The sequence below is a fragment of the Meyerozyma guilliermondii genome, genomic scaffold, assembly GCF_000149425.1.
Source record: "Meyerozyma guilliermondii ATCC 6260 scaffold_4 genomic scaffold, whole genome shotgun sequence".
Taxonomy (NCBI): Eukaryota; Fungi; Ascomycota; class Pichiomycetes; order Serinales; family Debaryomycetaceae; genus Meyerozyma; species Meyerozyma guilliermondii.
Window position 1 is genome coordinate 491,780 of NW_001809797.1, and position 16,447 is coordinate 508,226.

Below are 16,447 nucleotides of genomic sequence, written 5' to 3' on the forward strand. Positions count from 1 at the left end.
TTCGCGGAATTGGTTTTCGCAGCTAAAGTTGCAGATTATGCAAATTGTTGGTAAATGCTAATTGTGTATTGTTCTACGTTTCTTATACTGTTTTGTCTGTTGTGTTACTCTTCTTTGACATTAATTTTTGAGGTGCCCAACAAGTGTGGAGCAATTTCCTGTAACCATGCAAGATCGATTACGGAACAGTTTCGAGCATAGCCCTTCGAAGTGTAGACATATTCGAGGTACATTATTCCCAGTAAGTTAACACGACCAAAGAGATTGGACGATGGGTGGATACTGATCAATTGACCTGCTGCTAAGGTCCGGTAAGATCTATCGGGCATGCCCACAGCAGTATTGTGAATGTAGCCTTTCAAAAATGATTTGAGAATCGAGTCTGTATCCAAGATCAGAGACTTGTAATTGTCGTCTGCTTCTTGCAGTAAGCTTGCTCGAAGATTGCGAAGTTGCTGTTGACGTTGTGTTTCATCTATCAGTTGGTCTTGTCGAACCATAGCCAACAAATATTCCAGAAGCTGTCTTCTCACTTTCAAAGCACTTTGAAATCCTTTGAAGCTGAAATGTAATTCTTTGCACCACTCTTTAGCCACTGACTTGTCTTTCGTTTCACAGAATACGTCAAAGTATTCCTTTAATGCAATAAGATCTCCCAATTTGGATCCCAATGGACAATAGTTTCTTCTTTTGAAATTGACCTCGTCTCTCAATTCGCCGTCTCTCGAGCCAACCGTCAATATAAGATTATCGACAGAAAGACAGGCAACAATATCCATTACTGGCTGCAAAACACCATACTCCATAGCTCCCAACAATACAACTGAAAGCTGTGGAGGTAATGGTAGTACTGAAATTTTATGACCCAATGGTGTGATTTTTCCTTGCTCATCCAAGGCACCTAGTTGATGTAAAGTATGCAATGCACTTAAGATAGCGCTTCTTCCCGGATGCTCTAACCACGACCAGTTAAGCAAGTCATCGACGTCGAGTTTCTTTAAAGTAAGAATTGGAAAGATCACATCGTTTCTTAATATTTCTGACTCCTGCTGCTTGGGTAACTTGTTCAAATAAAGATCTTCCAGGTATAAGCGGAACACTTTTCCAGCACTTTCTCTGCCTGCTCTTCCTGCTCTTTGAACTGCAGATGCTTGTGATATTGGTGCAGTTAACAATGTAGAGAGCCCTAGACTGTGTTTCCAAACCTTGACTTTTCTTAACCCGGAGTCAATCACATACTTGACTCCACTCACAGTGATGGAAGTTTCGGCAATGTTGGTGGCTAAGATTACCTTTCTCTTTCTTCCCTTGAGCTTGAGAAAAACTTTCAGTTGCTGGTTGGCCGATAAGGCAGCATATAACGGAAATGGTTCTATCAAGGGTGTTTCTTTCGGAAGATGAGGAGCAATAGAATTTAATGTACTGACACAATTGTCGATTTCTTCTTGTCCGGGAAGAAAACATAGTATATCACCTTCAGGTTCAGTAGTGTTCACCTGAACAATTGCTCGGATTGTGGTGTCGACTATATCATCCGACTTGTCTCGAAGATAGTATTTGGAGACGGGGTACATTTTACCCTCTATGAGCAAGATTGGTGCATTGCTGAAGAATTTGCTGAAAAGGTCTGCATTCAAAGTTGCCGACATGACAATGACCTTCAAGTCAGGGCGTTCCTTATTAACAATTAATTCTCTTAAAAAGCCAAGAATGAGATCTGTTAGTATGGTTCTCTCATGGGCCTCATCAATGACTATTATGGAGTACTTGGTGAGTTTTCTGTCAAGAATGAGTTCTCGCAAGAGCATACCATCGGTCAAGTACTTGAGCTTTGTCTTCTTTCCACTTGTCACATTGGAAAATCGAACTTGGTATCCTACTTCCTCACCAAGTCTACAGCCGTATTCTTGGCTTACTCTTGCTGCAAGAGAAGCTGCTGCAACTCTTCTAGGTTGAGTGACGGCAATTTGCTTAGATGCTGTGCCCATTAAAAATTGAGGAATCTGGGTAGATTTTCCCGATCCTGTTTCTCCGATAACAACAGTCACTTGGTTCTTCTCAAAATAGCTCATAATCTCGTCCTTGTGTTGGTAAATAGGCAATGTCTTTCGAACTGCAAGTAATTCTTCACTGCGTTTTCGAAGTTCAAACCGACTGATATTCTTCGATTCGAAAAAATCTCCTTTCTCGTCGTCACCATCCTCTTCTTCGTCACTGTTATAGACTACCTTTTTAGGGCCGTTTTCTGGCCGTGATTCAGAGGTATTTTTGTGCAGTTTCCTGCCATTTTCTTCAAATATCTTCTTAGTTTTCTTTCTTGGTGACTCGTTAATGGTTTCAGGATTCTCCTCAGATCTGCTGTTACTGGAATCATCGTTTTTATGAGCTATTCCGTTCGCTATAGCCGGTAAATCATTCTCTGCAACCGGTTCTGGAATTTCCTCATCGTTGAATATGGTCTTTTTATTAGCAAATTGTTTGGTTTCTGTATCCGCCAATATGTTTTTAACAACCTGCTTCCCCTTGTTTCTTCTCCTCTTCCGCCCAGATCGCACAACCTCTCCGTTAGGACTATTTCCAGCCTCTGTAATGCTCATGGACATGGCTTCATTCACTTCATCGCTCTCGAGATGCGACTTATGTGCACTACCATCGCACCATGAGAACCACGAAAGTGAGACTATCGTCCCATTCAGTTACATCAAAATGTCTAAAATAGCACGGATTGGAGCACGTCCATCGAAGTTTCTTCTTCGTAGTACCGTGCAGATACGAAACCAGTCCCAGGCAGCGACGGTCGAGGCCCCTCCAGACACAATCCGGATTGTACCGTCGCTCTCAGACCTCACTAAACCCGACCGTTTCGAATCCGATCTTCTGACCTCTTTGGTACGACATCTCCAGTCGAGATACCTCATTGAAGGAAGTACGCACGAAGAGCTTTTCCATCTCAGTGAACCAGGCAAATCTGGCCAACTCAAGCTCTATTGTGGAGCAGACCCATCTGCCAAATCACTTCATATTGGAAATCTATTACCATTTATGGTAATGCTCCACTTTAGATTACGTGGATATGATGTAGTAGGGCTCATTGGAGGAGCCACTGGTGCAGTCGGTGACCCCAGTGGCCGTAGCAAAGAAAGAGCACAAATAGAAAGCGACGAAAGAGCTGACAATGTTGCGAGAATTGAGCTGCAAATCAGACAATTTTTGAATAATGGTGTGGAATATGCCAGGTCCCGGAATTATCCATTTCCTGGTGATGTTGGCAAATCGGTGGTCAGAAATAATGCCGATTGGTGGAAATCTATTGGGATGCTTGATTTTTTGGCAAAGTATGGAAGACATATTAGAGTCACCAATATGTTGGCAAGAGATTCTATTCAGTCTCGGTTGTCTTCTCAGGGTGGTTTAGGATTCAATGAATTTACCTATCAAGTTTTGCAAGCTTATGACTTTTGGGAGTTGTATAAGACAGAAGGAGTCAATCTTCAAATTGGTGGAAATGATCAGTGGGGAAATATTACTGCTGGAATTGATTTGATTTCACGGTTGCACAAACTTGAACCTCAGACAAAAGAAAGAAAAGATAAAAATGCATACGGCATTACCGTACCACTCTTGACAACTCCCAGTGGTGAGAAGTTTGGTAAGTCTGCTGGTAATGCTGTGTTCATCGACCCTTCCATCACCTCACCTTACCAGCTCTACCAGTACTTCATTCAAACACCTGACGAGATTGTGGGCAAGCTTTTGAAGGTTTTCACATTATTACCATTACATTCTGTGGATGAGCACATCCTTCCCGACCATGAAAAAGACCCCGGTTCTCGTATTGCCCAGCGTGTTTTGGCCAGAGAAGTGGTTGATTTGGTGCACGGAGTTGGTGTGGGTGATCAAATGGCCTATATTACCAGCTTTTTGTTTCCTACTCCCGATCAACCATTTGATGACGAAATTTCGGCCGCAAAGTTAATTGAGAATTTTAAAAGATCTGGTATTTTGGTGCACCTTGATAGCACCCAAGTCAAGTTCAACGACCTCAAGATGAGCACCTTGTTGTCCAAGGTGATGAACAAGTCAAAGACTGAAACAAAAAACTTGATCAAAAATGGAGGCATATATCTCGGACTCGAGAGAGAACAATTACAGGATCCAGATGATGTGGTGCTTTTCGACAAGGAGAATCACTTGATCGATAATAAACTTCTTCTTGTTCGGTCCGGGAAGCAAAATTATTACGTCGTTGTTATCGAAGACAGCGATTAGTTGTATATATGTAAATAGTAAGGTTATTTTTCACTGTTCAATACTTGTTTGACCGCTGCAATTACTTGAGGAAACACAGCTTTGTTGGCTGCGATGACACCCTGCGAATTCAAATATCTTCCCTGACCAAAGTCAAGTTGTTTTCCAGTGATGTCTCCAACTTGTCCACCACTTTCAGTGATCAATATATTTCCAGCTGCGTGGTCCCAGATCTTCTCGCGATAAGTGTCGCTTATAGGTAAACGCAAATATATGTCAGCCTGGCCCTTCGCCAAAACACAATACTTGACCTGAGAATCAAGATTGATAGTTTGCGCTTCAACAGAACTTTCTTCAAAACCTAAAAGCTTCTTGACTTGTGATTGTTCTGAATGTGAAGAATGGCCAGATTCAACACCTTCAGCCACCTTCAATTCACTAGGTGAAGTACTTTGCTTCATCTTAAGACGTTCCTGCTGGTCAAGCGGCTTGAGTGGCTGGAACAAGCTGGTATAGTAGGACCCAAGTCCTTTGATAGCAGAGAAAAGTCCACCTTTTTCACCAGACATGTTGGAGTTGGAGATGATAGTAGCAGGCAAGTTGGGACATCCAATAACCCCAAGAACAACTTCCCCGTTTTCTACCAAAGCCAAACACACGGCAAACTGGTCACCTCTCAAGAAACCCTTGGTTCCATCAATGGGGTCCAAAGCCCAGAATCGTCCACTAGATCCACCTTTCGAATTGCCGAGATCAATGCTATCGTATATCGAATCCAACAGAGTAAGCGAGCCAATTTTTTCGTCCAATTCCTTTGTCTCGGACTGAACATCGTCAATGATCTGCTTAATACGTTCGCTCAACTTTTTGGCTTCGGCAGAATCATCTTTCAACCCATCCGAGTCTTCTTCTCCGACAATTTCATCACTGGGAAAATTCTTTTTGATGGCAAAATTTATGATTGCTTGGGCAGCATAGTCGCCCACCGTCACTGGTGACTTGTCCTCCTTTGTCAAAGTTCCAGATTTTTGGGTGGTGGAAATGGAATCACTCAACTTTTTCGTCAAGATCGAAGCTCTTTGTACCGCCAAGCTTGCTATTTCTATCTCGTGGGAAAATCTCGTCATGGTATGTATTGTACGGTTCAGCAAGATGTTCAATGCCTTGTAAGCTACTCGTGGGGTTATATATGCACAAAGAATCACAACAATTATTGATATAAGAGTTCTGAACGAATTCTTCATTATCGGTGTGCGGGTGCCAAGCCGGTGAAAACCAGGCTTGGATCATGCTCCAAGATACACTTGTTTTGCTATAATATGCCATGGATACGTCTCTCCTTGTTTTGTGGGTATTCACAAGCATATGTTTTGTGCTACAGTTGCTTCCTATAATGTCGGTGCCTTTGACAGGAAAAGCGGTTGGGTATAATCTTTTTCTTAGTGAGTTCAATGACCTCAAGTTTGGAGTGTTTGGAGTATGTAATATCACCACAGACATCTGTTCCCTGCCCAGAATAGGCTACCCAGCCAGATTTAACAACTTGGAAAACGCACCTTCATCTAGCGTTGATACAGGGTTCATACAACTCCCCTCCAGAACGAGATACACCGTTTCCAAATTGCTCATTGTCCATGTGGTTGGATTCGGTTTCAGTGTCATATTATTCCTTATTCTGGGAGGACTAGTGATAAACTCGCTTTGGAACGATCGACAAAGACGTCAACTAAAACAATCTCGTCAACTAACTTCACCAGACGCTCTGGTGCACCTGAAAAAACTGATTCCCAGAGCTAGGCCACCAAAAAAATATGACGGATGTCTCGTTCCTTACCTCACCATCAACTTGATGTTATCGCTCTTGTCATTTCTTCTGACTTTGCTAGCATTTCTTGTCGACATTCTCTTATTTGTGCCTCACCTAAGCTACGTTGGATGGGTTCAATTGTGTCCCGTTATAATCACTATGGTGATCGCCTGTATGCTTTGCTTTATGAAACGGTCTATCGAGTCACGAAGACTCTATGACAGACCCCACGCTATCGAGTTCGATGATATGAGGACAAAAAGAAGCAGTAATGACTTGAGTCGTTTCTCAACGGCCAGTGATGACGGTTTCTTTGTATACACTAATGGGTTCTACAGCGCTCAGAAACCAGAATCTACTGTCCTGGACTCTAATTTGCATGAACCACGGTGGGAATGGCATAACAGAAACGACCAGTCGTCTCCTGCTCCTACACCAAGTGAAGATGCATTGGAGAATTCGAGCAATAGAACATCGACCTAACTTCTATACTTTCATATGCTGGCGTATGTACATTATATTTTTGTCGCTACAGTAGAGAGCTCGTCTATAGTCTCTTTGTCAAGATTGCCTGAGGCTTTCAAACGTTCAACAAGATTTGATATCTTCAACGAGCGTACTGCCAATGGTTGGTCTTTACCTAATTGTATAGCTTTTAAGACTATATCCTTGCACAATTTGCTCAAAATATCATCTGTGGATCTGTTCAAAACTAGGTTAATGAACTGTTGCAAGTCAAACTCGCTAGTCACTATCTCATCCAAAATTCGTTTGGCATAAGCTGGTGTGATTCCCCGGTGAAACAATGCTGGCTTAAGTGGTTTTAACTCCCGCAACACTTTAGTATGCAATTGAGGGCTCAGCGCTATAGGGCTGACATGCTTGAGATAAGAAGAAAGGAAAAAGTCAAAGGTCTCAGCGCTCGGTGCAACTTTTCGCTCCTGAACTAGTATGTGAAGCATAGCTCTGGCTTCGTCGAAGCTCGAGGACATTGTGTGCAAGTATGCAAGTCTATCCAAGGTCGCAGAGTCCACTTCTTCAAGTACCGTTTTTATCGTTGGGTTGTTGGAAAAATTGAGCAAACCTTCGAGTTTGGCCCTGATATCTGATACATGGGTGTGATAAACGACATCCACAAGCTTGGTAACAAAGTTTTTAGTACTCGCAGCAGTCATCTCGTAGATGTGTTGATCTATATAGGTCAACAACTGCACTAGATTATGGCTACTTTCAACGCATTCGTCGGAGTGAAGAAAGTAGTTGGCCAAGGAGCCAAACGACATGCTTTGTGAACCATAACGAAACATATTCGAGCCTTTGAGAAGAGTTTCGAATAATTCACCGAGTCCTTGAGTTGTAAATAAGTCAGATTTTAGTTCCTTTCTTGCAGAGCTAATAAGAGCTTCAGTCTTGGAGTGAGTATCCTTGTTGAAAAATGACAAGCTTTCGACTTCATCATCTATTTCTCTCAACTCTAGGATCTCGTTATTGAATACTTCGAACCATTTAGTTGCAGTAATTGTGTAATACAAGTTGATCACTGTATCTTCTCCGTTCATAGTCACCATCTTGTGGTTACTATTTCCTGTGAAAGGAGCATCTTTTGCAAGTGTTGTCGTAAAGAGGTCATTAAATTGTGGTCTGGAGAGAAAATCAGCAACATTTTCAGGACTGGGAATCTCATGATGATATTTTGGAAGATGATCGAAGTTTGGTCTTCGAGGTATAGCGGCTCTGTTTTCTTCAGGAGTCAATTTTTCGCTCTCAAATTTGAACCTTTCGTCATTTGGGACGAACAGAAACGTTTGCTTCGTTCCTAGACGCCTGATACCCGTGGATCGTATGGCACCGATCATTGGTAGTATCTGGAAAAATTCGAAAAGTTGATGCAGTTCCTGCAGGTGCGAAGGAGCGAAGTGCATGTAGGGCAAGTGGAAGATGAATGGGTAGGGCCTCTCCAAATGAAAAAAACTGGGTCAGAACCCTTACGGAAGCCTTTCTATGAGCTTGATGCTTAAGGATTTCCACTTTTGGATCAATTGTGAAATAAATCAAAAAAGTGTCACAGGTGTGTTTCGAATTTGCAGCCATTTCTCAACTATTAAGATTTCATTATAGTGCACCAATTACCACGATGAAGAAGATTCTACGGCTAGTTTTCATTTTGGTCTACACTAATATCAGCACATTTGTGTCAGCACATGAATTGGAGGACGCAGCTAGTTTTACGGCTGATGAACTTGATAGACTCTTGGAAGATCCACCTGGTTGTATTCAGCTTGCTATGCGTCCCATTTTTGAAAAATGTGTGTTGAATGGAATTCATGCTGTTGACCCAAAGGATAGACGCTCACTGGCTATAGAAATGTCTGTTTGTGAGTTTGAAAGTGCTGGTGTCGAATACCCAGCAGAGTGTTCAACCACTGACTATGACACATGTATTTGGAAACTAGGCCTTGTACCTCAATATTGGACTACTTTTAGTGGAAATTACCGAGACATTGGATTGTTTTGTGAAGGTGTGTCTCGAAATAATGAAAAGGAACAATTAGTTTTACTCTACCTGAACATAACCAAGGTGTTTGCAGGATTTCGACATGCATTTTATGAGTCCTATTCCAAGTCACAAGAGATGAAAGATGAAATGGAAGAAGGTTTCTCTAGGTGGTCTGCGGATTTTGATATTGCCAAAGACCAACATAAGGAGTTTTATGAATTTGTTGCAAAACAGCAAGAGCACATCAAAATAGAGTTGATGAAAAATCAAAAAGTCATTTTTGACTTTCACGATGAGCAGGAAGTGCGATTCAACTCTTATTCCAATCATATTGTGGACGTAATAGACTCAATGGCAGTGGATCTAGATATCATTCTAGCCAAGTTGGCTGATGATGGTATAATTGAGGATATGGAAAATCAGAAAAGTAAGTCTCTTGACATCATGAAATCATACAGCGAGGACGCAGAGCTCACACTTTCGAGAATTGTTAGTGAGTTGGAAAGGGTAGGCATTATACAGAAGAACGATGTGTCTATCGTGGAAAACTTAAATTCTGGATTGGCGGATACGTCCAATAAAGTCAGCAAATTAAACAAGGATTTTGAGGATTTAGACTCTCACTTTCAGCACACTAAGGACCTTATTGAGAGCGAGGTTTCCTTCCTTTTTGCTAATCTCATAGGGGAAATGGAGACAAAGTTATCACAGGCATTAGAAAATGTTGATGATAGAATCGAATTGCATTTTGTTTCACAATTGGAGTTCCTAGATAAATCTTTAAATGAGACATGGGAAGCTATACTCACCTTCAAACAGGATTGGCAAATATTCACTCTGATCTTTGAAAATTTCGAAAACATACCAAAAAGCATTCTGCATTTCGTGACCAGTGGACTTTACAAAACCAATGAAATACTCACACAAACCAGCTATTTCTGGTCTACAATCTTGAACATTCCCGTTTCTTTGCTATCAAATATTCTTCGCTACACTATGGCAGCATCATGGATAGCTATATTGTTCATATTGATATCCTTGAGGTACGGCTCCACGAAACTGTTTCTTTTAGTAATTATGGTCTTGCTAGTGGTATTTTTAAATACTCATAGGTGGTGAGTGAGTATTTTGCACCCAAATGATTGAAGAGCTTCTTGATCGATTGCAAGCTGACGTAAGCTGACTACAACCAGAATACCTCGTAAATCAAGCAGCTTAGATAATGTCAGTTCAAATGTGGATGTTTCAAGTTAGTGGGATTTGTCAAGAAATCCCTCAAGTACCACATCTGATGAATAATGAGTATGGGTTCATCTAGAGCTCTACGAGTTGTCTACAAATCTTTAGCTATCAATTACCAGAACCCCAACTTAACTTCAATTTAAGTCAGAACTGGTAGCATTTCAACAGGGCTACTACGTTTAATGGATTCAAAGTGATACATTTTCACCACATTTAATGGAGAATCCAGCCGCTGATCCTTATGCGGCTTGGAGTTTGAAACCCCCGCTTCACCACCAGCTATAAATAAGAGCTAATGGAGCCTCAAATATTAGGGAGACAATTGCGTCAGGGTTTGAGTTCAATATAATTTCCAAGGAGTGCTAGTACTAACTACCCCTTATTTCGTGCTCATAACTGCTACTACAATACGTAGGTAGAAGAACCATAATTAACCACCAACCTTACGTGGAACTTACTTGCCCAGAGTTAAGCTGAATTTGCAACCAATGCTGTCATCAGATTCAAGCAAGAGACCGGATATTGGTTCCAGAAATTTCTTTTCTGATGCCAAATCAAGATCAATACTTCGAAAGGATTCTCCCGAGAGCCCAGAGTGTATTTTTCATGCTCGTTGGGCAACAACTGAACCAGACACTCCTACTCTGTCTGATCAGAGTGATGAAAATTATCAAAGACATGAAGAATTAAGAGTTGAAATGGATAGTGGTACTGGAGGCTTTGACAAAGATGCCATTTTAATATTGATGTCTAACATTGAAGCCAAACTTGCCGCTCTAGAAATATCAGTTTCTAAAGCCAATTCAGTTCCAGCGACCACAACTCAAGTTGACCCAGCTTCAGTTAGTCTCGCACAGGACAAACCCTTTCCAATCAGTAGATATGCCAACAGCTGGATGGAATGGAATTTTAAGGAATTTAGGAGACTTCCACAACTCATCGGTGATTACAAGAGATGGAGAAAGACCTTTGATGATTTCTTCAGAAAGTATGAAATTCTCGAAAAAATTATAAGGTTTGATTTGAAACTTGATGAAATCAACTTAACTACGAAGTTAAGGTACAAATTCTGTTTGAGCAAAATAGATGATGGTGAGTTTCAAGATTTTTTGAGCTTTATCATATCTGGCTTGAATACCACTTTGATCAATGTATCTGGAGCAGATATTAGTAAGGTGCCAGATGATACATTGCAGACGGTTGTCAGGGAGATCTACGAAAATTATGATTACTACTACTTTGATAAAGTGTCAACTCATGTCAATGAGTATATGGTATTCAATAATTGGGATGCAAAACCTCCGACAGATGTTGGAACTGATGTTCAATTATTCTTTTGTACACGCGACTATACTGATTTTCGTATGTGTTGTTCTCATATCAGTGTATATAATGATGCTTTCAATCACTTATTGAAGCTTATTGCTGATGAATTTAAGAAATATTCAAAGGGAGAGGAATACAAGTCTCTCCGTGAAGTTATGGCGGCGTTCAAGCTTACTGATCATTATCGACGATGTGAGAATAACAAATATGATTGGCTCACATTCAACAAGTTGTTTCATCAGAAGTACAACAAACAACTCATAGATGCTGCTAAATCCAAGAGTTTGAACAATTCCAAGAAGAAGTCCAATTCTAATCAGAAGTCTCGAAGAAGAAAGCGTTACCAGCTGAACAATCCGTAAGGAAGGTATTTGAGATACAATGTCATATTTCCGACGAATACTCGTTCCGTCAAAATTCGAAAATTCTCCGATGTGAATACTTGTCAGCGGTGCATCTGTCTCAATTGTTGATGATAAAAGATTCAGAAGAGACATGAATACTTCCCAAATGAATTAATACTTGTTTGGACTGGCTGACAATTCAGGTATGCAATAGCTAAGGTCGCCTTATCACACATTAGTGAATAAGTCTTGATCTAAAGTGCCTCTTCCCGTTTTGAGCCTGAAACCGTATATGATAGCAAATCTAAGCTGTTCAATAGTGATAGTCCTTTCATCATATCATGAGCACAGTTTGGTACCAATCAATATAGGTTCTGGGACTAAAGTATTGTAGGACTGACATAAGCCCATGTTATAAGTGCTGAGAAGTGCTACGTTGCCTATCTGTATCAAAGTAATATATCATCACCATCTGACCTCACCCCCGCCTAAGTGCCTATCTATTCAAAGGGGAATCGACTCGACTTTCACCAGCATCAAATTTAGAGTCTATTAGTGTGGGTATCGTAATCAGGTTAGGTGCTTATCGCTCACGTGAGAAATTTTGTGGGGTAAGTCATCTCCGAGATAACGATTTACACATACTAATGTTCCTCGGGTTCTACCTTATACTTGGTATCGTGTATGCCATAAACATTGTCCCGTTTCAGGACTCGTCACAACTTCCCCAACCCATTGACAGAAGCATATACAACAACTTATTCACATATGCTCACCTCATTGATATATCATATTGCATTTCTAGGTTTGGTCGAATAGAAGAACCTTTCAAATGTGACTTGCAATGTGAAGAAACTTTTCCTAGCATGTCATTGGTGTATCAGTGGTACTTTGATGATGCTGTCTGTGGCTATGTTGCAATTACTTATTCCAATATCTTCAACCACTCGGCTCCACAAAACTCATCGGATCCTAAGAAGACAATTATAGTTTCGCTAAGGGGAACTCGGTCTATTTTCGATACAATTACCGACACAAAGATAGAAATGACACCATATTATGGCGGAAGAAACTTTCTTCCTTATTGTGGTCCTTATTGCAAAGTTCACCGAGGCTTCTACGATGTCTACCGAAACACACTCTCAAAAATTGATCGTTATTTGTCCACAGAACTCGAGTTCGAAGATAATTATGAACTAATATTCATGGGTCATTCTATGGGAGGTTCAGTTGCTCTTCTTCTAGCTCTTCACTACCTTGATTTGGGATGGAATAATTTATCTTTAGTCACTATGGGCCAGCCATTGACTGGAAATGTGCACTTTACCCAATGGGTGGACTTGGTAATGGGAAGTTCAAACAGGAATTCCCGGAAATTTCTACGGATAATTCACAAAAATGATGTTGTTACTACAATACCAAAGTCAACGTCCATCTGGGACACTTACCAACAATTCGACAATCAAATTTACCTCAATTGCAGCTCTTCAGTTGTCGAGCCTTCCCCAGACCAAGTTGTTGATTGCTACAGCGCTGATAACGAATATTGTATTAGTGGAGACTTTGGTCCAGATTATCTGTGGAAGCCAGTCGACTCATTGTATGAAAATCACAATACCTATTTCAGGCGTCTTGGTATGTGTGGTATTTCTATTCAAATGCATTAGTTGCGCCGAAATGCAAATCTCGGCTGGTCGTCGTCGTCATCGTCATCATCCTCAATTTTTTTCGAGGCAGTTGCAAAATTCGTATTTGTAGCTTGAACCTGTGAGTCGTCCTCACTCACAAAAAGAGAATTATTGGGTTCAGGCTCTTGATTACGGAATGAAAACAGAGGAGCATCTTCCTCCATGTAGTATTGGTCCAAAATTCCTCGTGGTTCTACTCCCTTTACTGGTGGCATCTCACCTGCAAAGTTTGCAACTTCCGGTATACTATTGTAATCAATAGTCATCTGGTGCTTTTCTGTAATTGTCGTTGCTGAAACAAGTTCCACTTTCAGACGGACTCTAACATTCAGAGCAACCTTTTTGAAGTTTTTAAAATTTTTCCTACCCGAGTAGTCGGTTGGTGGTGCCTGTGTACCTCTCGCTTTGGGCCTGATCAAAGGTACGTATTCTACAACTGCAAGGTCTACCAATTGCAGGGAAATATCGTCTTCAATGGAATCGAGGCCCAAGTCCTTCTTGATAGACTCGGTCTGTTTCTCCTTTGTTCTTTTAACAGCTTCGTGAAAGCTAACTTGAGGCATAAACTTTCCAATTTTCTCATACTCAGGTGTTGGTTGTACCGGCTTGTTTTCGGTGTGGGATGTTGTTGGTTGTGCGGGTTCTGGGGCTTCATGGACAGAGTCTTCATCAGACATCATCATTGTAGTATTGTCTTCTGGCGGTTTTTGAGAAGATAGCTCAATCCCATTGGATTCTTTTTCCTCTTGGTTTTGTTCGTCGTTCTCAACCAGAGTTGGAGCCTGGGTTTTAGTGCTTGACCGCTCTATTTGTGGAGGTGCAGATGAAAAATTAAAAAACTCTGTTTTGCTGATTTTCTTTACCCGTCTTCGCTTGGACTGGCTCACTTGGGTGTCAGCTTTTCGTTTCACATCTTTTCTTAATTCAAATTGGTGTAGGTTCAGAGTTGAACAATTGCAAACACTCTCGAAAAGGTCATCCAAAGTAATGGTTTTGAAGTCGGTTAAATCTGAAATGGCCGAAAGACCATCTCTGGCTTTTGGATGCAAAAGATAGGTAGTCGATTGGCCCCACGTATCCTTCTGCAGTTCCAACCGGCTGAAGAATGCACTGGTGTCTTCTGGATTCAAATCAGTAACATCGATAAAGTGTACTGTTCCACCTATTGAGTTCACTATGGTTTCGAGTTTCGCAGTTGGAGATTCAAGAACGAGAACGACACAATTGTGAAGAAGTACACCTCTTTTCGGGTTAGAGAAGAGATAAAACTGCTCCTTTGTGCTACTTGGTAATAAGTCAGGAGTATCGATGTGGAACCACAGTTCATAGTTGTCCTGGTTTTGCAATACAAAATCAATCCACTTTTCATTTACTACCGAAATTCCTCGCAGCAAAGATATGCGTAGTCCATACGTAGGACTGTCATTAGCAGCAATGTAATGTGTGGCTTTTCCAGGATCTTGCGTTGTTCTCAAATCTATCTTTTCAGCCAATTTCTTCAATTGTTCAACAATGGGATTCGCTTGAATGGTACTTCCAATTTGAACTCTATGTGGAAAATTAAGAACTAGAGGTACCCAATGGATCTTGATTCTTATTTTGTCTTCTCTGAACTGCATGTCTACTTCATTTTTAGACTCTAAATCAATACCATATGGCTCTTGGCCATTGGAAAGTCTCATTTTTTCTCCATTAATTTTCGTCATTGCTTTCGATTGTATTATCACTTTCAATGGAGTCTTAGCACTCGTATTATCCAACTCTGTCACATGGCCAGTTTGTATTTGTAAGTGCTCTTTAGATATGTAAACTTCGTTAACACGAATAAAGTTGGGTCGTTCTACATCGCTGCGATCTCGGCCCAATTGATAGGAAGTATTTGGATGAAGCCATCGGTTGTTTACTGTGTTATTAGTCAGAGCCCTTTACTGGTTACTAATTTACATACCCTTTTCGCACTCATAATAGCTCAATATCCACATACTATTTCACTGTGCTCGAGTTCTACTTGTATAACGGGTGTACGGATTTTCCATCGTTTCAAACTTTCCATGCATTATATCTACTAATCTTACTTTTTGGACGACTTGGTCTTCTTCGATGGCTTGGTGACCTTGGAAACCTTTTTTGTGCGTTCTTTCAGCACGGTTTGTCCCATTTTTTTACCAATCAATTTTGCAACCTCATCGGGGTCTCCCAACTCTAACAAACCCTTTTCGTAAGTTGACAACTTGACTCCAGTAGATTCTTTATCTCCATTCTCCTCTGCATCCTCTTGCTTGACATCTTCGTCGTCGTACAATTTTTCGGTTTCAAACAATGGCAAGGCAGGAGAAGCTTCTGTCTTGAGTAAGATGCTCTTGAGGGAAGAAAGTTCAAACGAAGATATCACATCCGAGATATTTGCAGCTACCTCCTCATTGGAAAGAGGTCCAGCAAAAGAACCAACTTTAATGGAGATATTTACACCCACTGGAAGTAAGTAAGCTGTGCTCAGCAAGGCCTTTTCCAATTGATTTTTGACGGTATCGAGGGACAAAGTCTTTGGGTTAGAAGTGGAGGTGACTCTGATAGGGATAGGCAATTTCAGATTACCCTTGCCGTAAAACGTCTTCCCTAATAAGGTAGGCATGAGGTTCATTAATGCGTCGTCAAAAAGAAACATGTCGTATTCGGAATAGAATTGGCGTCTTTTTTCAAAGTTCTTGTATTCTTTCTTTAAAGTGTCCAACAGGACAATTTGGTGAAGCGATCGCAAATTAGCGTCTTCAACCTTCAGGAGTTGGTCCTCAGATGTGATCAATTGGTCACGCAATATCAAACACACTTTGAAGTTGTTTTCACCATCTTCGTACATCAGATGTGAGAGCTTAATGGTCTTGGGTTTGAAGTTGGGTTTGGATGCTTGAAACTTCTTGGTATTTATTTGCACAAACACCGACTTGTTTTCATCATTGTCGTCGAATAATTGAGCCTTTCCGTTACTAGACTCTTTTTCGTTGTCTGCACCGGCGGCAAACTTGGAGAGTGCTTTCACTGCCTTCAAAATACGGGCCGAAGATAAATCGTTCTCTTTTGGGGCAACTGGTTTCTTCGCTTTGGAAGCCTTTGGAGATGGTTTGGCTTCTGCCTTTTTGGACTTGGCAACCTTCAGTACCTTTGGTGAGCTCACAGCCTTTGCTGAAGGCGAAGAAGACCCCTTTTGAGACCTGGTCCGTGCCATAATTACTGTAGTGTGGTGCGATGAGATGCTCATCAGAAAAAAAACCAACCGTGAGGCCTGTATGCAGTGCTA

At 41.1% G+C, this 16,447-nt stretch overlaps 10 protein-coding genes across 10 annotated transcripts; 5 read left to right on the forward strand and 5 right to left on the reverse strand. All coding sequences in view use genetic code 12, as the record gives it.

The window, feature by feature from the left end:
* Positions 1 to 104: 104 nt before the first annotated feature.
* On the reverse strand, positions 105 to 2,603 carry PGUG_03539 (RNA helicase; the record flags this gene model as incomplete). Its single annotated transcript, XM_001484109.1, has 1 exon — positions 105 to 2,603. One exon carries the CDS (start codon positions 2,601 to 2,603, stop codon positions 105 to 107), a length of 2,499 nt encoding a protein of 832 aa, XP_001484159.2.
* Positions 2,455 to 4,269, forward strand: PGUG_03540 (tyrosine--tRNA ligase; the record flags this gene model as incomplete). The annotated part of the gene is made up of 1 exon (XM_001484108.1): positions 2,455 to 4,269. One exon carries the CDS (start codon positions 2,455 to 2,457, stop codon positions 4,267 to 4,269), a length of 1,815 nt encoding a protein of 604 aa, XP_001484158.2.
* Positions 4,270 to 4,292: 23 nt separating this feature from the next.
* Positions 4,293 to 5,492, reverse strand: PGUG_03541 (uncharacterized protein; the record flags this gene model as incomplete). The annotated part of the gene is made up of 1 exon (XM_001484110.1): positions 4,293 to 5,492. The coding sequence occupies one exon, from the start codon at positions 5,490 to 5,492 to the stop codon at positions 4,293 to 4,295; it is 1,200 nt and encodes a 399-aa protein (XP_001484160.2).
* Positions 5,493 to 5,572: 80 nt separating this feature from the next.
* Positions 5,573 to 6,538, forward strand: RIM9 (Rim9p; the record flags this gene model as incomplete). Its single annotated transcript, XM_001484111.1, has 1 exon — positions 5,573 to 6,538. The coding sequence occupies one exon, from the start codon at positions 5,573 to 5,575 to the stop codon at positions 6,536 to 6,538; it is 966 nt and encodes a 321-aa protein (XP_001484161.2).
* Positions 6,539 to 6,570: 32 nt separating this feature from the next.
* PGUG_03543 (uncharacterized protein) lies at positions 6,571 to 7,977 on the reverse strand (the record flags this gene model as incomplete). The annotated part of the gene is made up of 1 exon (XM_001484112.1): positions 6,571 to 7,977. One exon carries the CDS (start codon positions 7,975 to 7,977, stop codon positions 6,571 to 6,573), a length of 1,407 nt encoding a protein of 468 aa, XP_001484162.2.
* A 212-nt stretch (positions 7,978 to 8,189) lies between these two features.
* On the forward strand, positions 8,190 to 9,671 carry KAR5 (Kar5p; the record flags this gene model as incomplete). Its single annotated transcript, XM_001484113.1, has 1 exon — positions 8,190 to 9,671. The coding sequence occupies one exon, from the start codon at positions 8,190 to 8,192 to the stop codon at positions 9,669 to 9,671; it is 1,482 nt and encodes a 493-aa protein (XP_001484163.2).
* A 611-nt stretch (positions 9,672 to 10,282) lies between these two features.
* PGUG_03545 (uncharacterized protein) lies at positions 10,283 to 11,482 on the forward strand (the record flags this gene model as incomplete). The annotated part of the gene is made up of 1 exon (XM_001484114.1): positions 10,283 to 11,482. The coding sequence occupies one exon, from the start codon at positions 10,283 to 10,285 to the stop codon at positions 11,480 to 11,482; it is 1,200 nt and encodes a 399-aa protein (XP_001484164.2).
* Positions 11,483 to 12,111: 629 nt separating this feature from the next.
* On the forward strand, positions 12,112 to 13,131 carry PGUG_03546 (uncharacterized protein; the record flags this gene model as incomplete). Its single annotated transcript, XM_001484115.1, has 1 exon — positions 12,112 to 13,131. One exon carries the CDS (start codon positions 12,112 to 12,114, stop codon positions 13,129 to 13,131), a length of 1,020 nt encoding a protein of 339 aa, XP_001484165.2.
* On the reverse strand, positions 13,128 to 14,858 carry PGUG_03547 (uncharacterized protein; the record flags this gene model as incomplete). Its single annotated transcript, XM_001484116.1, has 1 exon — positions 13,128 to 14,858. One exon carries the CDS (start codon positions 14,856 to 14,858, stop codon positions 13,128 to 13,130), a length of 1,731 nt encoding a protein of 576 aa, XP_001484166.2.
* A 365-nt stretch (positions 14,859 to 15,223) lies between these two features.
* On the reverse strand, positions 15,224 to 16,408 carry CIC1 (Cic1p; the record flags this gene model as incomplete). The annotated part of the gene is made up of 1 exon (XM_001484117.1): positions 15,224 to 16,408. The coding sequence occupies one exon, from the start codon at positions 16,406 to 16,408 to the stop codon at positions 15,224 to 15,226; it is 1,185 nt and encodes a 394-aa protein (XP_001484167.2).
* Positions 16,409 to 16,447: the final 39 nt, after the last annotated feature.